The sequence below is a fragment of the Rhincodon typus genome, chromosome 19 (genome assembly GCF_021869965.1).
Source record: "Rhincodon typus isolate 14 chromosome 19, sRhiTyp1.1, whole genome shotgun sequence".
NCBI lineage: Eukaryota > Metazoa > Chordata > Chondrichthyes > Orectolobiformes > Rhincodontidae > Rhincodon > Rhincodon typus.
In genome coordinates this window covers 38,582,022-38,605,377 of record NC_063350.1, presented here as the reverse complement: position 1 = coordinate 38,605,377, position 23,356 = coordinate 38,582,022, and the positions used below count along the sequence as shown (strand labels likewise).

The following is a 23,356-nucleotide window of genomic DNA, read 5'->3' as shown; positions in this document are numbered from 1 at the left end:
CAGGTCTGGCAGCATCTGTGAGGGGAAAAAACAGAGTTAACGTTTCGGGTCCTGCGTTCTGAGGAAGGGTCACTGGACCCGAAACGTTAGCTCTGTTTTTTCCTTCACAGATGCTGCCAGACCTGCTGAGCTTTTCCAACAATGTTTTTTTTTACTTACTCTTCACTTTGTTACAGTTGATAAATTTCCTACATAGACTATTAATCTCAACTGAAATTTGTAGATTGTAGGTCAATTGGCATTACTGCAAGTTGAAAAACTTCTTTCAAATGCTGTTAGTCTTTGGCTGGGTTTTCTCTTAATCTACTTACATGCTCTTGAAACTAAATTAATTTAAACTAATCAACCACCTGATTGTCTAAGTTACCAAATCTCCATTGTATATTCTTGACTTACTGAGTATTTTTCACACTGCTCCTCCATTATTGACTTTTGCAGTATAAATTTTTTTGGGGGGGTCTGTGCATTGATTTTTGACTGTATTTCCAGAATAAATGATTGAGCTAGGAACATTTTGCTTAACCTATGTTTCAGTACAACTCTCTGAACATTTTAGAGTTAAATGAGTCACCAAAAACAAACAATTCAATGAAACACAGAGTTCTGAGGAATGTTGGATGGTTTCCCTACTAACCAAAACAATCTGGAGCTTTATAGCCTTTAAACCTTTTAATTAATATGGACAACCACTTCTGGCAGGTTTTCACTGGCCATTGCCTTCATATGCTGCTGTGATAGCAGTGGGGGACTGTTTATAGTTTACCTTTGAAGACTGTTTTGCCCTTCAGATTTTTATGGAGTTTTTTTTTAATAAATAAAACAAAATGATATTGAAGTCTGATCTTCTTTAAAAATGGAAAGGTGCAGACTAGCCAAAACTGGTGCACAATTCTGGAATTCCCTATCGGGTAGCACAGTGACTCAGTGGTTAGAACTGCTGCCTCAGCTCGAAGGACCCAGGTTTGATTCCATCCTTGGGTGACTGTCTATGTGAAGTTGGCACATTCTCCCTGTATGGGTTTCCTCTGGGTGCTCTAGTTTCCTCCCACAGTCCAAAGATGTGCAGTTTAGGTGGATTGGCAATGCTAAATTGTTTGTAGTGTCTGGGAATGTGTAGGTTAGGTGGATTAGCAATGGGATTACAGGAATAGGGTGGGATGCACTTTGGAGGGTTGATGTGGACTTAATGGACTGAATGGACTGCTTCCACACCGTAGGGATTCTATGCTTTGACAATGAGCAGTAAAGTCTTGATGTAATCAATTTTAAGATACACAGATTCCAACTGATGATCTTTATGTACACTTTTTAAATTTAAGCTTGAAGAATTACAAATACTTTTTCTGTCTTTTTCTTTCCAGTTAGATCTGAAGTTTTATTTTTAAAATTTTTAAACTATTTGTACAAGCACTAAACTAAATACCACAATTTCACAAAGGTGCTGCGACTTTCAGTTTTCTCCTCAATTCTATGATTTTAAAAGTTACCGATTGTGTATAGTATCTCGACTCGACTATCAATTCATTGTTCATTATTATGAATAACTGGAGTCACTATCACTAATAGACTTCATTGATATATTTATAGAGTCATACAGCATGGAAACAGATCCTTTGGTCCAACTCATCCATACCAACCAGGTGTCCTAAACTGAACTAGTCCCATTTGCCTGCTTTTGGCCTATATCCCTCTAAACCTTTCCTATTCATGTACCAGTCCAAATGTATTTTAAATGTAGTAATTGTACTCACCTCTACCACTTCTTCTGGTATCTCATTCCATATACACGCCACCCTCTGTGTGAAAAGGTCCCTTTTTAAATCTTTCCCCTTAAACCTATGCTCTCTAGATTTGGACTCCTCCACCCTGGGAAAAAGACTTTGGCTTTTTACCTCATTGGTGACCCTCATGATTTTATAAACCTCTATAAGGTCACCCTCAGCCTCTGACACTCCAGGGAAAGAAGTCCCGTTCCATCTTTATAAATTTTTTCTGCACCCTTTCCAGTTTAACAACATTCTTCCTATAACAGGGTGCCCAGAAGTGTACACAATACTCTAAAAGTAGCCTTACCAATGACTTGTACAGCCAAAACATGATGTCCCAATTCCTGTACTCAATACGCTGACTAATGAAGGTAAATGTGCCAAATGCCTTTTCACTACCCTGTCTACCTATGACACCACTTTCAAGGAACTCTGTACTTGCACCTCTAGGTCTCTCTGTTCGACAACACTCCCAAGGGCTCCTACCATTAACAGTGCAAGTCCTGCCCTGGCTTTTCTTACTAAAAATGCAATACCTCACATTTATCTAAATTAAACTCCATCTGCCAGTCCTCAGCCCAATGGCCAAGCTGATCAAAATCTTGTTGTGGTCTTAGATAATTTTCTTCACTGTACGCTATACTAACATTTCAAGGAATTGGGAGATTTATAAAAGGTTACCTATATAGTTCTAAAAAAATACTTATCATATGCTGGCCAACAGGGCAGATCAACCATCGAGCATCAATTGCTCAAATGCTACTAGTTTTCCAGATTTATTTGTTGTTTGCTCAGATCTTTACTAACAGTGAAGTACTTTTGACATTTAATCATTTAATGTTGTAATGTAGGAAACAAGGAAGATAAATTGTGCACAGCAAAGCCCGTCCAAACACCAAAGTGACAATGACTAATGGTTGGAGTCATAGCTGGCACATAGGAAGGTGGTTGTGGTTTTTGGAGGCTAGTTATCTCAGCTCCAGGGCATCTCTGCAGCTGTATTCAGGATAGTATCATAGGCCTAACCATCGTTAGCTGCTTCATCAATGACCTTTTCTCCATTAAAGAGGTCAGAAGTGGAGATGTTCGCCGATAGTTGCACAATGTTCAGCACTATTCACGATTCCTCAGATACTGAAGCAGTCCGTGTTCAAATGCAACAAGACCTTGACAATACCTAGGCTTGGGCTAAAAAAAGCAAATAACATTTGCACTACACAATTGCCAGGCAGTGACCATTTCCAATAAGAGACAATGTAGCCACCAACCCTTTCCATTGAATGGCTTTACCATCACCAAAACCCCCATCAACATCCTGGGGGTTACCATTGACCAGAAACTCAACTGGACCCACCAAATAAATGCAGTGGCTACAAGAACAGGTCAGAGGCTAGGAATACTGGGGCCAGTAACTCACTTCCTGACCTCCCAAAGCCTGTCTACCAGCTACAAGGCACAAGTCGGGAGTGCGATGGAATACTCCCGACTTGCCTGGATTAGTGCAACTCCAACAACACTCAAGAAGCTTAACACTATCAAGAACAAAACACTCAATTGACTAGCATCACATTCACAAGCATCCACTCCCTCCATCACCAATGTTCAGTAGTACACACTGCTATCTACAAGATGCAGAAATTTGCCAAAGATCCTTAGACACAACCTTCAAAACTCTTGACCACTGCCATCTAGAAGGACAAGGGCAGCAAATACATGATAACATCACCATGTGCAAGTTCCCCTCCAAATGGTCAGTGACTTCACCTGATGGAGTGAGTGCAAACAGTGCTCCAAAAGCTTGTGATTTCAAATAAACTTCTTGGACTATAACCTGATGTCATGTGATTTCTAACTTTGTCCATGCCAGTACAACACTGGTACCTCCACATCATAAACAATTTGAAATGACTTTAAAAATACAGAATCATTTTTTTTTGTTTGACTAGAGAACCGCATACAGTTTTAGCACATTAAATAGTTTTAGTATTTTAAAGCATTTAAAAGATGCCCATTGGTTTCTGAAATGACTGCTCAGAGGCCAGTATTCCATCTCCAAGTCACCCTTTACTTACACATGCACAGTACATGGACTCTGACCAGCCAGCTCAGAGCCAGTCCCAAGAGTGATGAGAATCCCTGAGACGGCTGTTTATATCTGATTAAGACAAAGAAATTTCATCATTAATTCCATGTTAGTTAACAGAGCTACAACACCTGTGAGATGCTACGGTTGAACAGTAGTGTGCTGGTCGGAAGAAATAAAATAAAAAGCCACAAATTGCTGGAGCGATACATTTCACAGCAAAGGCTGAGTTAATTTTTTCCCTTACTTTTCAGATTATATTATTTTTGTGCCACAAATTGCTAAAAATGAGGTGAATGGGGCATTCGAGACGTTGTAATTGTTGAACTTAAAGTTCTCTTCCCTTCAATTATATTAAGGATAGGGAAAGAAACCATGGAAATGCTAGAGAAGAAAATAAGGTCAATTAAAGTCATCAGAGAAAGAGACTGAGTCAAAGAGTGCTGAAGATAAGAAGAATACAAGACAGAAAACTGAAAGCAGAATTCCAAAATGGAAACAATTTATTAGCTGTGAGAATTAGATTATGCAGTTTCATCATTCCCTTTTTGGATTTCCAAGATAGAGATGTGAGGCTCAAAAATAAATCATGTTAACAGGGTCCTTAAGGCATAAATTTCCAACTCTAAATGGCTGCAGTGAGATAAATTTATCTTAATGATATAAGTGCAGCAGTTTCATAATGGAGACATGATATGGAGATGGCAGTGTTGGACTGGGGTGGACAAGGTCAAAAATCACACAACACCAGGTTATAGTCCAGGTAACACCTGAAGAAGGAGCGAGACTCCGAAAGCTTGTGTCTTCAAATAAACCTGTTGGACTATAACCTGGTTTCATGTGATTTTTAACCATGACGGAGCCACACAGTGCAGTAGAGACTTTTTTTGAGTACAGGAATTGGGAGGTCATGTTGTGACTGGATAGGAAATTGGTTAGGCCACTTTTAGGATGCTGTGTTCAGAACTGTATTCAGTTCTGGTCTCCCTGCTACAGGAAGGACTTTGTGAAATTTGAAAGGGTTCAGAAAAGATTTACAAGGATGTTGCCAGAACCTAAGGGTTTGAGCTACACGGTGAGGCTGAATAGGCTGGGGCCATTTTCCCTGGAGCGTCGGAGGCTGACGGGTGACCGTACAGTAGTTTATAAAATCATGAGGGGCATGGATAAGGGAAATAGTCAAGGCCTTTACCCCAGGGTAGGGGAGTCCAAAACTAGAGGGCACAGGTTTAAGGTGAGAGGGACTTAAGGGGCAACTCTTTCACACAGAGGGTGATGCGTGTATGGAATGAACTGCAAGAGGAAGTGGAGGAGGCTGGTATAACTACAGCATCTAAAAGGCATCTGGGAAGCATTTAGCGGGATATGCGCCAAATGCTGGCAAATGGGACTAGATTAATTTAGGATACCTGGTCAGCGTGGACGAGTTGGATCGGAGGGTCTGTTTCCGTGCTGTACATCTCTTTGTCTCTTTGACTCTATGCTAAGGTTAATAGGGAAGGGGATCAAATTGTCCAGCAATTTGTGACTAATTAGAACTCATGGCATATCACTCTAACTCATTGACCACAAGCTCAATTTTAATTTCCAGAAATTAACTGTGGGCTCTTCTTTCAATTGGTCTCTCACGAGCAGGTATATATATGCTAAAAACATCCGGTCTGGTGGAGTGGGGGGAGGTATATGTTTGTTTGTGTGGGTTTATTCGTGTCTGTGTTTATGTATGTGTATGTGTTCATTGTACAACAAAGTGCCTCCATTTTGAGTTGCTGTCGCAGTCCTTAACCTGCCTGTTAATGGTGCCCATCAGAGAACAATGGGTTAATGGTTATAATAACAGAAAGTGATGCGTATCATGATGTAACAATGACATCAGCCATCGTCTACAAGAGTCTGAGAAGAAATATGGAAGAGGGAGATGTATTTACTGAGAAATGTAGAATGTACCATAACGTAAATAAAGGAGCTTTGAAGAAACATACCGGACTTTGACCCAAGTCAATCATAGGTCAACTTTGCCGATCCAGAGCAGATCCCAAGTTACCTGAAGAGAGATCTAAACAGTGTTCAAAGTGGATCAAACCATGAGCCACCCATTTCTCCCAGTGAAGCTGATAAAGTTCTATTGCTGTAGCTCTCTGATTGGTGCTCCAGCATTGTGGACCCATCCAGTGTGCTTTACAAGATGGCATCCACAGAGATGGTCAATTAATTGGCTGCCTCCTGGAAACTTGCACCATACTGAGGGATATAGGCCCAACTGTAACCAGCTAGGGACCTCCATTTGGTCCCGACATTGGAGTTCCAAAGTCAATCAAAAAATCCAGTCCATTAACTTGAGAAAAGATCTGTGTCATTAAAACCACCTGTAGCTATCAATTTACAGTACAGCATAGATTATCTTGAGCAAACTTTTAATTTCAGCTCCACAAAACATGGATTGCAAACTTAAAATTAAATCTGAGGTGAATCTCTGTATGATCCATTGCTGTCTTAACTGCAAATGATACTCATAGTAATGAATAGGGAGAAAAGCTTCATTAAGATGAGGTGCACTGATTCTTTCAGAAATATAGTTGGCTAGTTTTAAATTGACCACCCTGATTGTTTGCTTTTTATAAAAAAAACTGTTTTTCAAAGGTGTGACTTCATTTTAGAACTTGAACTATTGCTATTTGGGGATTTTGTTGGTGGGAAAGTGCTGACCCAGCTGATGACATTTCTTTTGAAAGTGCTTTTATTTTCTCCAGTGTAGTGAAATGTGTGTTCAATATGTTTGCTGCATGCAAGTCTGGTTATAATCCTATCTATCCATCTCTCACGTTAATTATCCTTCACCCTACTACTTTCAAACAGTTGACTAATGTGGCAATATCGCTCGATCTGGCAGTGATTAGTAAAACACAATCAGGTTAGCAAACCTAAATATGGGTCAGTACCATGGAAGAAGTAACCACAATATCAAGAGGCTAAGGTCCAAACAGAAAAGGACAAATTCTGTTCAAACATTGGAACATAAAACTAGTTACTTAAGACTTTTGAACAATGAGGGATAAGTTAGTTGGGGACAGGTCCAAATAAATTGTTGGATTATTTTCCTACAAAAGCTAATGGAACTACAAGTTTTATCAAACTATTTACGGGATATAAAAAAAGGTAACAATAAGCTTGGATAAAACCACAAGATCTCCAATGGTATTGGATGCAGTATTGGGTTTCAGACATAAGGTGGCCATCAAAGTTTAAGGGAATACGAAAATATTCTAAGGATGCTGACTGCTAGAAGGATATGTAAATAATGACTCGAAATATTAGTTTGTTAGAATTCAAAATATAAAATTTGTTGCAACATCGTAGAATTCAAGTAATAGTGACGGAGAGAAGGTCTTTGGTGAAACAGCTGATGCTACTGTGAGGAACTCCTGTAAGAATGAAACTTCTCCTCATCTCAATGATGAACGTCTGAAATCTTTTCCTGACACCAAGATTTCTAGTTGTAGACTCTGCTTTGTATCATTGACCACATCGACCTATACATCGGCAGCATTATACTGAAATCAACATTCATACCTCAGACTGTCACAACCAAAGTCAATTCAGTATCCTCTGTGCTAGCCTCTCTTTCTCAATCTTTCCTGAATCAAAATAATACTCCTAATCTTTACTAAGTTGTGGTCATTCATCACTTCCATTATCAGTAATCTTCATGAGTTCCATTTTCCTGGATGCATTCAATGTAAAATTTTCATCCTCACTACACCCAATTTGCTGCAATCTCCTTCAGTTTTAAGTTACTGTCTTCCTCAGTCCTCAAAATCTGCCCCTTTGTACATCATCCCAATTTTTGTTCCATTATTTAAGCTTTAGCTGTGATTATTAAGAATATTTGGAATTTCATTCATTAACCTATCTGTTTCTCAATTCCCTTTCATACTTTTGAAACTTCTTATAAACCCATCACTTTATTCAAATCTTTGGTCACCTCTACTAACTTCTGTCTTCCTGTCTCATTTCCCATTTCCTTTTTATCAATCTGTAAAGTGTTTTGGGACTTTTTTTAATATTAAAGCCACAGTATAAATGAAAGTTGTTATTTTTGACCCAAACCCAGAAATATACTGAGATTTGATCAAGGGTTGAAAGATTGCTAAATAAAATACTCTGTGACCATCAACAAGGAGTGATGCTGTTCCTCAGTGCCAAGTACAGTGGGAAAACCTTGAGAAGCTAATTAATCTCTTTCTCTGTGTGCAATTTTTCCCCTTCCTGCAAAAGGAAGGTGGTGGGAAAGGCAAATAATTGGGTGGGTTGGAGAGATATTTGTCTCTTTCCTGCTGCCTCAGTGATTAACTTCTGTGCAAGAAGCTCCTTCTCAACCAAATATCACTTTGGTCAATTAACAACTGCTTAAGGGCCTCAACCCACACCAGTCCCATTACTTGCCTTTCTAACTGGCTTCCTTTCCAGGAGGGAAGCCAGCCAACCAACAACCAACCAACCTGTCTACCATGCTGGTGGGGCATGCATTTCTCTCATTTGGCATCAATCAGGATGGGGATGTCTATTGAAAGCCTTCCCTTGCCTCAAACCCACTCACCCTCCGCTTCACATGCCCTCTCCCCCCCAACCCAATAATCCGTGCCCAAAAGAAAGACTCATCTGCTCACTGTACAGCTCTTTATAGAGATAAGACTTTTAGATCTGGATGCTTCCCCCTTTTTTTCTTGGCTCTTTGTTTACATATTTCAGCTTTTTTTCTTAAATTCAAGTTTTTGTACCTGAGATAATACCAGAGAATGGCAACTTTGTACACTTTTCACTGCTGTACTTGAGTGCACATGACAATATATTCTTATTCTTATTCTTATTCTTGATGGCTGTGTAATACATGGCCTCCAGCTCCCTGGGCCTGTTAACTACTCTCAGTGCCTAGCAAGTAGCCTGAGGCAGGGGAAGATTTCAGTGTTAAGGATTCTAATTGGATGAGAAGCTCACTGGACAGCACTTAAGTACCCAATTAGTAACTGATCCAGTGAGCTTTCCCAGTGATGGGGACAGGGAGTGAAACACTCATAAAGGTTGCCTACCTAATACTTAGTACACAGAGAACTGATTTCTGGCCAATATTCCTTAAGTCTGGGATAATTATAAAACAGCCCAAGGTCATTTCCAACTAATTTCTCATTAGCACAAAGCTGAGAGGATTTGCTGCACCATTTGTCTTGTGGGCTCCATTAACAACTGCAGCTCTTTGACTGAGTGCTGTTTTCTCCTTTCTTAACTCAGCAAAGGAACACAACAGAATTCTACTGGGAGGAAAAGCTACTCCAGCTTCTATACCACAAATAAAAGGGCCTTCCTGAAGTTAATTCTTTCATTGGCCTATTAATTGAGAACCACAAGGCCTAACCCAAAGATCCTCAGATGAAACTAGCTAATATTACCCTATGAAATGGGCTGAAAGCAATTTCTTAAAAAGCAAGGTTGATCTGAAAAATATTCTAGCACAAACAGTTGGTTTGACAGCAAGAAATGAGAAATATAAGTAGTGTTGTTGGCTCCCTACCAAGTGAAACAAACTGACATTCATCTTTTATCCTCAGTAGCCCTGCTGAGTTTCTCTAAACAAAATCTGCAGTATCGTGAGTTCTTGAGGTTGGTCTGGGTTGGGAGGTAATTGGTCCAGAGTGGAGATGTTGATTTGCAATCAGAGGAGCATTAATCCTGTTATATTCCACCTGAGGAAGACAAAAGCACTCCTGCTCCTTTTCATGCTCTGCTAATGCTACTTAAAGTCCTGGAAGTAAGAGAAAGGGTTTCATTTGGGGAAGGTTACTTTACAGCAACCCAAAGCAGTAATTAAAAGGATTCATACAGAAATGCAAACTTTGAACATGCCAGCAGTCATACACTTCCTCCCAATAACTTCACTGACCACCAGAACAAGACAGTGCTGAGCTATGGGTGTGTATTAATATTAATAACTGATCCTTCCACCTGTTTCTCTATGTCTGGATGTGTCAGTTTCTCCCTATTCACAATGACAAAGGTGAAAAGGTCAAAATGGAACTGTAAGTAAGTAGAAATATTAATGGAAAAGGGAAAAAGAGAGAGAGCTGGAGAGGGAGAGACACAGACCTGACTGGAAAAGTGATAGGATAACAGAAATAGAAGGACAGAGTGGAACAGAGGGAATGAGAAGCAGAGGAAGCAGAGACACAGTAGAGTGAAAGAGGTGAGAATGGCATGATCCACTCACACCAAAAAGTGCAAACTGCAGTGGGAGTTTGTGATAAATCATAATTCTGTGATTTAACTATTTACAGCTCAGCCCCTTGTTGTTACAACATATATAAGAATATAAGAACATTAGAACTGGGAGCAGGAGTAGGCCGTCCGGCCCCTCGAGCCTGCCCCGCCATTTAATAAGATCATGGCTGATCTTTTTGAGACTCAGCTCCACTTACCCACCCACTCACCATAACCCTTAATTCCTTTACTGTTCAAAAATTTATCTAGCCTTGCCTTAAACACATTCAGCAAGGTAGCTTCAACCGCTTCACTGGGCAGGGAATTCCACAGATTCACAATCCTTTGGGTGAAGAAGTTTCTCCTGACCTCAGACCTACATCTGCTTCCCTTTATTTTGAGGCTATGCCCTCTAGTCCTAGTTTCACCTGCTAGCGGAAACAACGTCCCTGCCTCCACTTTACTATTCCCTTCATAATCTTATATGTTTCTATAAGATCACCCCTCATTCTTCTGAATTCCAATGAGTATAATCCCAGTCTACTCAGTCTCTCCTCATAATCCAACCCTCTCAACTCTGGAATCAACCAAGTGAATCTCCTCTGCACCCCCTCCAGTGCTAGTATATCCCTTCTCAAGTAAGGAGACCAAAACTGCACACAGTACTCCAGGTGTGGCCTCACCAGGATCCTATACAGCTGCAGCATAGCCTCCCTGTTTTTAACCTCCATCCCTCTAGCAATGGCAGACAAAATTCCATTTGCCTTTTTAATCACTGCTGCACCTGCAATCCCACCTTCAGTGATTCATGCACAAGGACACCCAAGTTCCCCTGCACAGCAGCGTGCTGCAATTTTTTACCATTTAAAACATAGTCCCTTTTGCTGTTATTCCTACCAAAATGGATGACCTCACACTTATGAACATTGTACTCCATCTGCCAGACCTTTGCTCACTCACTTAGACTATCTATATCCCTCTGCAGACTTTCAGTGTCTTCTGCACACTTTGCTCTACCAATCACCTTTGTGTCATCTGCAAATTTTGACACACCACACTTAGTCCCCAACTCCAAATCATCTATGTAAATTGTAAACAATTGAGGCACACCACTAACCACTGACCGCCAACCAGAAAAACACCCATTTACCCCTACTGTTTGCTTTCTACTGGTCAACCAATCCTCTATCCATGCCAATACATTACCTGTAATACCGTGCAACTTTATCTTATTAAGCAGCCTTTGGTGTGTGGCACCTTGTCAAATGCCTTCTGGAAATCCAGATACACCACATCCACAGGTTCCCCATTGTCCACCATGCAAGTAATGTCCTCAAAGAATTCCACCAAATTAGTTAAACATGACCTACCCTTCATGAACCCATGCTGGGTATTCCCAATGGGAATATATAGTCACTGCTCTAAAAAATAGGGCATTTCTGGACAAGGTTGAAATCTGCTAAAGAGATACATGTAGATTTGGAACCCACTTGGCCACTTTGATGATGAATCACAAGAATGTTGGCTAACTCTAAACTATTATGTAACTGATTTCAAAATTCTTCTACTTAATTATGACCACAGAACCAGGCTCCATGATCACCTAATTTTCCTTAGGGCTGGATAGCTCAGAGGTGATTGATCATGAGTCATTTAAATATGCTGCAGAGTATTGATGCAGTCCATAAATACTTGCTTTTAAACTTTTTATTTGTTTGTTCAAATAATTGCTTCATGTCACTGCATGTTTTATCCAGCTTTAAAGTTTATGGCATAATCCAGCATGTTGTTATCCGGTGGAATAAATTTAAAAATTGCAAGAAGTAAAAAGTTGGAAAATAAAAAATAAACTTCAGTGATTTGACACTAATGAGTTTTGAAAAGGGCTAATCTCTCATTAGTGACACTAGATAGCCAAAAAGAGATGCATTTCAAGTGCAAAGCTGTGTTTGTGGTCAATACCATTGCTTGGTGGAGCACTACAGGTGTACGTATCCAATCACACCAACGAGAACTGAGTTGTCTCTTCTGTTCAAATCAATCCACGAATTAATCACACTGACTCCCTGACATCAGTTTTCAGCCTGTGTGTTAATAATATTCTGCCTATAGCCGTTGTGCGTATGAAATGGCTTTACTATTCAGTCCCCACTGTTGGACTTTACAACTGCAACAGACTGACCATTAAGGAAATTTACAGTGGGACCCTGCCAGAAAGTGAAAGAAGACAATACGTATCCACTTCCCATTCCTCAATATAAAGTGACACAAGGGAATCATTAGAATCAAACAGGGATCTATCCACGTCAGACACACATTTAATTGGTATGGGGCACAGTTACAACAAAACAGCACAATGTAAGTCTGTACACCTACAAAGCACTGCATCTAAATCAACAGCAGAGATTCATTCCAGTCTGGCTTAGAGCACAGAACACTACCATAAATTCATTAGAGCAGCTTGCTTGAGACAGACGCACTAGCATGGAAGGCATTTGCACATGTGCAGATGACTCTAAGCACCATCTTGAATGTATTAGGAACAGACACTCTGGGTTTTAAAATCAATGGCCTAAGCTTTATCTGTGGCTGATTGCTTTTTCATGAATGTTATACTTAGCCATCACAGATCACACCGGCATTAACACTGCAACACACATAGTTGCAATGACAGCATTCAACTAATGTCCAATAAAAATATAGCAAGTTAAAAGGAAGCCAGAAATGGTGCGATTCAGTACACTAACAGCTCAGTCTGTATCTTCCTGGTGTATCAGTTCTGAGCTCATTTTTACCAGTAGATTATTTATTTGTATGGAATCTAATGTACTGAAAAGCATTACGGAAGAGACAGATATCTTTGTAGAATGGCAGGGAGTGGAAATAAACCTAAAAGGGTGCCTCCTTGTGCAGTCCAGGGAATTGAAAGCCATCACACAACTGCTCAGTGACGCAAACTGAAGGGAATTCCCAGATTACTGCTAGTTTTCAATTTGGTAGAGCCTTTATTGTGCTAGTCAATCTCTTCTAAAAATGGCAGGCAGCATAGTTTAACTTACAAGAGTGGATATGTTCATGAGTACTGTTTTAGTTTATTGGGGCTGTTAGCTCTCACTAAGATTAATAGAACCATTCATTCATTGGTTAAAAAAAGTCCATTCCTGGATTTGCAGCAAAACAGGATAAAGAGGTATAATTAATTCAGCTATCAAATGATTGTTCCCACTCGCTATAAGATCTCAGACAAACAATGTTTTGGCAAAGATTTGATTCCAAATCAATGCTTGCGGTTTATTGACATTATTTTCTTACTAAACATTAATTGTATTTTTCTGATGATCCAGTTATTTGTAAAAAATTCCTCATTCATCTTTTGGATTTTTACTTTGCATTCTTCAGTTTCAGGGATAATTAGTGCTGGGGGGACTTGCTGTAATTTACATCAAAAGATCTCAGGTTTGTTATGTACTGCTTGGTTAGATTATGCACAACAGTTTATTTGTTCTAAATGAGTCTTCTACAAGGCAAACTCAGATCGCCCTTACTGCACCAGAATAAGTTTTGACTGACACGTGTTGTATTTCTATGTTAAACTGCCAATTTTCTGGTGATTAGAGATAATTTAAATGGATTAGGTTATTTCAGCTGGGACTTTTTCAGGAGGTTATAAAAATGGCTTTACTTCATCAGCCTTTGCTGGATTCAAATTGAGGTCATTGATGTGAAAGGGTAGTGATTACATTGTATTCTTCAGTTATTCTGATTAGTCTTTTTTTTCATGTAATAACTTTCACTTTATAAATAAATCAGCCTGTTTGGACATAACATCTTGAACAGGTGAGACTTGAACCGGACCTTCTGTCCAAGAGAGAGAGTCACTATCATTGTGCCACAGAATTGCTTTAACTTCCAGTTTATATGAAGTGTCTTATTACTTCATTCTTTTCCTGAAACTTTCATTCACTCTGTCTCACACCATTCAGTCTCAATATCCCCATCTAATGAGGCAGTTGTTCTGAGGTAATTTTTAATTAATGAGGCATTTTTCCTGGTATGAATCAAGATTAACTTTTCACTTGTATAGACTAAGATTCCATTTTATACTAAGCAAGTGGCTCACTTGGGCGGAAGTTACGTACATACTGTATTTTCCAACGGAGTGTGCACAGGCTCCTGCCAGGTCACTTTGTGCTCAAGGACACACAGCCTTGTCATGCACATGCTTTAGCTTAATTTCTTACAGCTCACTCACTTTGCATTCACTTGGAAGCTTACAGTCTCTGTGGATTGCATAGCTTTTCTGCTAATGGGCAGGAAGGATTAGTAATTGTGGAGGATGAAGTGGGTGAGAATGGTTGAGTGGAAAGGCTACATGCAATAGTGAGGTTAGTAGTCCTTGTGTATTGGTGAGATTTGTGTGCAGTGGTAGAGTCAAAGTGAGTAGGAGTTAGTGCGAAGATAGTGAACCTGCTTTTGTCGAGCACAGAAGATCATTGACCTTTTTCCTGCACTGCTGTGCATTCCATCTGATGCTAAAGACAACGGTGAATCAAGCCACGATCTGTGTCCAGGTTGGTTGAGTTTGGTGCCTTGGCTTCCCTCATGGCCTTTTGAGTAAAGGATAGCCCTCCTCTCGACCAACCCATCCAGCAGCTTGGGCTTTATACAAGATACCTGTGGTTTGTATACCAGAAGGTTGTGGCAGAGGCAGGAATGTTGCCACTCCTGTGACACGATTGCTCAAGAAGGATGCTAATGAGGCCAGTTGCATAACTAATAAGGCATAGACAGGAGGCTATTGTGAGAAGAGTCATAGTGTGCCATGACAGGACATCCACCTGAAACTCCCTAAAAATAACATTGCTCAAAGTGGGAAAATCCAGTGCACTTACGGAACACTGTAAATGACATTGATGTCGAACCTAAATCTATATGATTCACAAAATTACAGTTTGGCATGGATTCAAAAGTGACTGAAAGAAGTGGATATTCATCTGTAAGTGAGTAGTGAAGTATCAAGTAGGATAGACAGGTGGAAATCTTTTGCAGAAAAGATGAGTTTTTCATAGAATAAACAAGGAAAACAAATCTCCTGTGGTTGAAGAATCAGCGATGAGGGGGAGTCACCAATTTAAAATTGATATTAGTGGAGTGAGGAGAAAAGGTGGGGCAGTTTACTTACACAGAGAGTTGTTGGTGCATCCAACCACAGGGTGTGATGGAGGGAGAGACGATTGTCTTTTTCAGTGAAAATTAGAAACATATTTTGAGCCGAGAAACAGACCAGGCAGGGGAGAGCGTGGGCAGACAGATTTATTTGAATTGCTCCAGAAAAGAACTAACAAAGAGAGACAGTGGGCTGAATAGCTTCCTTCAGAGCTACAATTTTGTATGATTCTATGACATGACTCATAGTAACATCTTCAGGACCTCTCACTCTATTCGATTCTACTGGCACCAGCTTTGGAGGATAATGAGAAAGATGACAGTGGTGGAGGGTGTCACAAAAAGAAATGACAGATAGGAGGAGAAACGAACTAATATATGCAACAAATGCATTGCAAGCACTTTGGCCAGCAACTCAACTGCGGTCAACTCATAAGAAGCTTACTGGAGTAGACCGGATCCCGGTACTCCTGCTAGAAATATTTTTATATAAGTGAGATGCACGCTGTGAATGCAGCCTTGCTCGAAATCATGGGGTTCAACTTGAGGACCTGGTTTTAATTGTTGTGTAATATTAATGAGGCTTGCGCTTGCATGTATCATTCTGCGCCACAATACTTTGTCACAATATGTGGTGCTCAGCAAATTGGACCTGCAACCTCCCACATGGCTCCAGGCTGCTGGAGGAGCCTCACAAGATCAGTCTTCTGCTTTAAGATTTCCCAAAAAAGAATATAAAAATAGCAAGTTTGTTTGAAAATTATGTGAGGCCATGCTCCTCTCAGAACAGTTACACTTTCTGTTTGGTATTGATTTAACCGGAATGCTTCTAACCAGAAAGAAAATCAAATGCTACATGTTTCCAAACCTATCAAATGTAGCTATAATTACAGTTTCCTAAAATATATGGCATGTGGTGAAAAATTAGAAATTAGTCATTGTAAGGGACTTTTTGTGAAAATAATTAGAACCAGCTTCAGTATAATGTAACGTAATAGATTAATGTTATCATTCAGAACTTCTTGGGTTTTCTATTTCAGCCAATAATTAGAATATTCTTTGCAATGAAGTAGCGGTTAACATCAATTGAAAGTACAAAATTCTAAAAAATGTGAGTCAGGGAGATTTCCCTAAATTTCAACACCTGCCCCACAGACTAAATATAATGTGAAGGGACAACAGCATCCAACATAAATAGAGCTCTAAATTAAAACCATATCAGAAAATGAATATAATTGAACATTGCTTTTGAGCTTCCATTCAGGCTGCAGAAAGCATCCGTTAAAGTTGCAGCTTGAGTCAAGCCCATGTATTCTCAAATCTGTCTCATACAATTCTCTTCTAAACACCTTTAGTTTGAAATTAAGCACTTTGCCATTAGCATGCAAAAGCTGAATGTGTTCATATGAAATTCATCTTTCCAAATTTGTTTCTCCTTTAAATGTAGCAGACAAAGGAATTTCATGCAAGCACTTGGATTTAGGTTTTTAGAACTAGTATTTGAAAAGCCCAATTTCAAGGCGATTGTGTTGTTATCAATTGAATTCTATGAAGTGCTTCAATTGACATAATGGTTGATTTTTGAAATGTCAACTTTAATCTTGTTCAGCAACTGTTTTCAGTGGCAATGTGAATACAAACTGTGATTTTGAATTGTCTGAAAATATTGTTGGTGCCATGTCTGTTTCACAGGTGTAGGGTGTCAGAACTACACTATCACATTGAATAGGACTTCTTCACAGTTGTTAAGAATGTGTGCAGATGGATGTTAAACAGTAATTAAAACTTCTAAAGTTTTAGGATCGTCGATGAAATGTGTCTGCCTCAGTCAAATGTGAAATGTGGTACAAACATTGTAAAAGAGTGAAGGAAGGTTATGGAAGTCATCATTGAGAGGATGAAGGGTGTAAGCAGAGAATATTGTTACCTTGACTATTGTAGTAAAAATATTGAATTTCTTTTGGCATAGAAGCCACAGTTTAGGAGCTGAACTCCTATATTGACCACTTTCCATTGGTGAAGGAAATATGCTGGAAAGACTCTAGCCTCAAGGGTCAATAGGTTCTCTTTCCCTCTGTTTACTGTCTGAACTTTGGTTTCCAATCAGTGGCCTACCTGGATCTCTTCCAAGTTTATTTTTCAATTTCCTAAACTTCCCTATGGCTCCTATTGAAGAGGTGCTAGTTGCATTCAAGTGGCAATGGAGACCCTTGATTCCTCTACCCATCACCCCTCTAACATGTTTTCAGCCAGTGACTACAATGGGCAGTACTAACCCTATAAGTTATTGTAATGACCAAAAATTTGACATAGACCTTGGGGTGATAGGAAAAGACACATCTATTATTTGCCACACCCTCTTTATTCTAATTCCAGTGGGGTCAATTCCAGAGGGCCAATTATGAAGAGAGATTACACAAATTAGGCTTGTCTTTCTCTAGCGTTTAGAAGGTTAAGGGTGATCTGATTGAAGTCTTCAAGATATTTATAGGGAAAAAATGGGTAGATAAAGATAAGCTATTTCTATTGGTTGGGGATTCTAGAACATTCTGAGAATTCGGTCCAGACTGTTTAGGAGTGACGTTAAGAAGCACTTTTACACAAAAAGGATGTTAGATGTTTGGAACTTTCTTCCACAAATGGCAGTAGATTCCAGAATAGTTGTTTACTTTAAATGTGAGTTAGATAAATTTTTGTTAAACAAAGGTTTTAAGGGTTATGGGCCAATTATAGGTATATGGAGTTAGGCCACAGATCAGACTTGAGGGGCTGAATGGCTTACTCCTGCTCCTGTGTTCCTATGGTGGAAAATGACAATGGGGTCAAATAAGCAATCAGTCCACAAGCCTTGCAGCCCTAAACCTGATTGGCTGGCAGCTTCAACAATCCCATCAATAAGAGTCTGTAGTGGACGTTCAATTATTCATTTCCACATGACAGATGAGAGCTGATTTTGGCACCAATCCACCTTCTGTATTTTGGAGGTGAGCTCGGGTAAGGGTGAGAAGGTGGTGGGCTGGGCTTCTGACCTATGTTATGTGTATCCTGCCCAAAATACAACCAGCATGGGCATGTAATATCCATCCCTTTAATTTCATATATAAGTTGTGAAATAATGCCATTCAATAATTAGCACTTAATTGAGGTTGACACTAAGCTAATTGACTTGAATATTATGCTGTCGTTGCCACACCACAATTGCATGAGCAGATGGGTGGGAGTGGGGAAACCGTTCTTAAGCGCAACTGGTTAAAAGGTGAAATGGAAGGAGGAGAATGTCCTTTGGGGGGGTGCCCTTTGTGTATTGTGGTCCGTCACTTCTGGCAAGGTGTTATACCACTCCTCCTTTATTTATTCCATCTTCTCTTCCATGTGAATTATGCTGAAATATCATCTGATTATGCAGTTGTTAATGTTTTTGATAATCATGGTCTGTTAAAATGCACCCAGTGACATTAATTCATGTTTGAAACTGAATATTGCTATTTTAAAAAAATTTACATTTTAATGCTTTTAGATTGTTAAATCTCAATTATACGCAAACATTTCTTTCAGATGGACAGCAGATATGGGAGGTAGAGGCGACAGTGGATAAAGATAAAAGCCAACCTGTAAGTATGAAGCTGAAAGGGCATTCTACCTCAAGTGACAGGAATCTGTTGAGGAAAGGATTTCCATTAATGTTTTATGACAGGAAGATATTGGCTGATTAAATAAATATTATTAATCCTTGTAAGTATTACAAAAATGTCAGAAACCATTAAAAAATTGCTGATAAGTTTTTGGTTTTAAATAAAGATCTTTATTCAACTGCCATTAACTAATACAGCATTTGATATAATTGAAGATAATTCAGAACTAATTAAAAATTTGCACATTTTACATCATAACATGATATTGGGCACATTAAAACAAATATTCTTTCTAGTTTAGTAGCCACTGCATTGATGTTGAATATTAGTTAGTGCTCAACTTGTGTGTAACTTCTAATATTTTGTTTAAAAGAATAGTGTGTTGTGTCATCATTATTGACCATTTACACTGCGTCCATTTTTAAAGAAGGCACTCAGTTCTATTTCTGCAGAACTGACCATAACCCCGGCCACCATCTTTATGCTGTCAGACAACTTGTTTGAAATGTAGGGCAGAATGTGGTGCCCTGCCTTTGGCAGGAGTTTTGGTGTGGGGGGGGAAGGGGTATTTAATTGGGAGATCCCTGCTTATGCCCGTGGTGTGGATGGCCTACACATTCAGCAGCAAATTGAGGCCCTTAGGTGGGTCATTAATGCCTTCTCCCTTCTCTCCTCCCTGACACCCTCCCCATGACCTACTTCCCCTACCATCATTCATATGTGGCCTGGGATCCAGCAACAACACTAAGTCTCTGGTAGGCATCACGTCAGCAGCAGCCACTACCCTCCCAATGACCACGCTGTTTCATACCGCTGCTAGCCTCTGATTGGTTGGCAGTTGTCGGTGGCTTAGGCTTCCCCTAGAGGTTTGATCATGAGGAATGGCTGCTGTCTGGTTACCTTGTGTGAATGGTGCTTAAAGTGGCATGTCTTCCATAAAAGAGGTAGCAAAGGGCTCTTCCTGGCTCTATAGGCATCGTTCAGACTCAGTCAGCATGTACAGCAACCTATTTGTCCTGGAGGTTACTTCAAACCTCACAAACTACCTAGATTCAGGCTCATGTTCACACACCCTATCAGCACCAACATTGTTCCAACACTTAATCATGTCTTTCATAGTTCTTGGTCTCTGTTTCCAGAAATTATAAATTGTTCAAAGTTTAATATCATGTCTTATACATCATTTGCTCCTGACCTTGCTCAACCTATACTAGTTCTGTATCTGTCAGCACATTCAGATTAAAATTCTCAGTCCTGCCTAATGCAGCAGAGGTTTGGGAGATCAAAGTGGTAGATTTTCCTGGAATGGGGAGACACTGTCTGAGAGGAGGCTTAGATTCCTGATCCCCGTGGCCCCAATTTTCATGAGTTAAGGTTAAGGGTGCTGACTGGTGCAGATCACAAGTCAACATTTCTGACCTGTGCAGTTCCATTGCAGGGATAAACACCTCCCAGCCCCCTGTAATTTTCGTGAAGATATGTTAAACAACTCTTGTTTCACAGTCTGTTGGAGCAGTTATGAGCTGGATGAAACTTATAAAAGATTCATTTGAAAGTTCTCACCCATGTCCCTTATGTCAGTATAAGCTCACTCACACTTGGCTCATCATACCCTCCATGACAAGTTATATCTCTCCCATACCCATTCACCCCTTGTGTACTCTGTAGAGTAATAGCGAACCTGAAAATAACAAAAGTATGTGTGAGAAAAACATTTAACAGAAAACAGTCATTCATTCAATGCTCAGCCTTTTTTTTTTTTTTTCTGATGAAGGGTCTAGGCCCGAAACGTCAGCCTCTCTGCTCCTATGATGCTGCTTGGCCTGCTGTGTTCATCCAGCCCTGCACCTTGTTGTCTCGGATTCTCCAGCATCTGCAGTTCCTACTATCTCTCATTCATTCAATGCTTTTTATTTTCCCTTAAAACTATTAAAGAACAGCCAATGAAAGTGTTAATCATCCAGATCACTTAAAATACCAATAGCAGGAACTGCCAACACTTAAAACCTTGTTAATTTGAACAAATATTATGGAATTGACAGAATATATTACAGCTAAAGAGTTGTCAAGTAAGTTTTTTCTTTCCGGGGCATAGCCATTTCAACAGGCTAACGGACTTCTGGGTTCCCAGCTGAGAATATAAAAGAAAGTTTATGAGGGGACAAGGTGAGTCTGTGGGTTTGATGAGGTGGCGTGTGTTGGCATGAATGGAGCATTGGAGTGAATGGGAGGTGAAGACAGTGAGGGCTTGAGGGCTTGATTTGCTATCTTTTTTCAATCAGGACAAAGTTCTAGGGATAGGCCCTTTAAACAGCTCACTTTAACATCTGACAGCCCCTCTGGCTTCCTCCAAACTCTTACAGGGTAGTAGGCTCAACCCGAATTATCAAGCCCCCAACAACCCAGAAATAAAACCCCACATCTGCTGGCATTTTCTCCTGAGATGGGCAAGCTGAACCAGGAAATGTCCTGACTCGTGCTGCCTGCATCCGCCAATAAATATTAATATTTGTGTCATCTGTAGACTGGATAAGAAATAAAAACCCAATTGGATGAAGTTGAATTTTTTTTAAAACATTGTCATATGGGATTTGCATGAATCCTTCAACGATAATATTTTAGACTTGTATAAAATTTCATTGATCAGCAACTCAGTGCTAAGGATGATTGATTAGATCACTTTTTTCTGTTATTCAGTCAGGCAATAGTGAAATAATGTTACTATACATAACCCTTTATTATGAGCAATATAAAGTTCTGTGAAGTTACAGAAAGATGTCAGTAGTAATAGCAATGGTAATATCTTCCACTGTAGAGTGCAATTACTTTGTTGTAGCTTATTAGTGCATTAGTGGAGCTTTTGTTTCCAGCTACCTGACAGAAAATATGAACCTAATTTAACCTAATCATATATTGTTCACACTATTAACTCTCTCAAACTCTTCATGATTATAGTTTATTTTTACTGTTATAGATGTTTGTAGAGAAACAAGTTACTTTTCTCATTCTTTTTGGAACGTTGCACAATGCAGCATCTGCTCCTATTTACTCCTCCTTAAGAGGGCAGGTTTATAATCAGCTCCGAAGGTCTCTGTCAATGGCTTTCCATAACTGAAGTCAATTGTTCTGATTTCTCATTCCCTCTGTGAAAAAATATATGGCTCCCACTCTCAGATTGAGTGCAGACTATTGTTTGAAATTTCCAATTCAGGTAATCCTGAGGACATAATGGCATTAACCACTCGACAGTACTTAGTTTCAGAATCTTTTTGGTGTCCTTTTGAAAACAATTAGAATATCACACCAGCCATTGATTACCCTTTTTGTGTTCACTGCCCTTGGTGCTGTTTTGCCTACCACAAACAAAAGACAGAGTGTCGAAACTATGACATCTTGTTGTCTCTAAGAGCTACAATGAATTACTGATTATAAAAGATCAAGAGCAATACTTCTGTGAGGATCTTGAATTTGAATTTGTTGCTACAAACAGACCAAGATGAAGGGCCTAGGCCCGAAACGTCAGCCTCTCTGCTCCTATGATGCTGCTTGGCCTGCTGTGTTCATCCAGCCCTGCACCTTGTTGTCTAGGATAGTTGTGCAGCAAGACTGACGATGTGATACGAGCTACATTCCACTGTGATCTCTGCAAATGTTGGATACAGAGTTCCTTAACATTTGCAAACAAATGAAACAGCAAAAGTTAATAATGAGCATAGCATGCATATTTTTAGATGAATGACCGCTCAGCTTTATAAGCTGACCACTACAACCACAACTTTTAAATTTTAGGTGAGGAATATACCATTAACCTGGTTGCTGGTAATTCTGATAAACATAAGCCATTTGTTTCATTTTACAGAGTTTTATAAAATGGCAAAAAGAATGATCAGGATGCCAAACAATTGCCATATGTTCATCTCCTGCTTTTTTTTTCTCTTTAGAACATTCTTTTTGTTGAAATTCCACGCTATCGGAACCAACATATCCGCACATCAGCAAAAGTGAACTTCTGTGTTGTTAATGGAAAAAGGAAAAGGAGCCAACCACAGAAATTTACATATCTCCCTGCAGGTAAATGACTTGGAGAGACATCAATGCACCTCTCGTCCTAAATATTTAATACAGCTGAACCCGGAAAGGTGTTTGGGTTCAGCCAAGTTCAGGTTGGCATTTGGATGAAACATGCTGCCCATCTGACTTACACTGGGGCATAGGAGGAGAGGAAAATCTACCCCAAGGAATTGAATTAAAAACCCAGCTGCAGTCTGAATCATGTCTCCAGGCTAACTCAATACAAATGTTGCCAAGTATTTTTTTCAGACTTCTCTAAAGCTTAAGGAAAAAGCCAAGCCACATTCAGACAAATACACATTGTGCACATTTTCTTACTCATGTGCAAGACTGGTGGTTAATTTTGCATATAGCTGAAAGTTAAAACCCAAGAAGCCTCAGTAACTCAG

The 23,356-nt window shown here is 39.6% G+C and overlaps 1 protein-coding gene across 2 annotated transcripts in view; it reads left to right on the top strand.

Annotated features, from left to right (window-relative positions):
• nfatc2a (nuclear factor of activated T cells 2a) overlaps positions 1 to 23,356 on the top strand; it is a 140,667-nt gene that overhangs the window by 55,875 nt on the left and 61,436 nt on the right. For both annotated transcript variants that reach the window (XM_020528125.2, XM_020528124.2), the window contains exons 7-8: positions 18,820 to 18,875; positions 22,838 to 22,967. In XM_020528125.2, the coding sequence (XP_020383714.1) occupies positions 18,820 to 18,875; positions 22,838 to 22,967 (186 nt within the window). The remainder of the gene's footprint in view (positions 1 to 18,819; positions 18,876 to 22,837; positions 22,968 to 23,356) is intronic.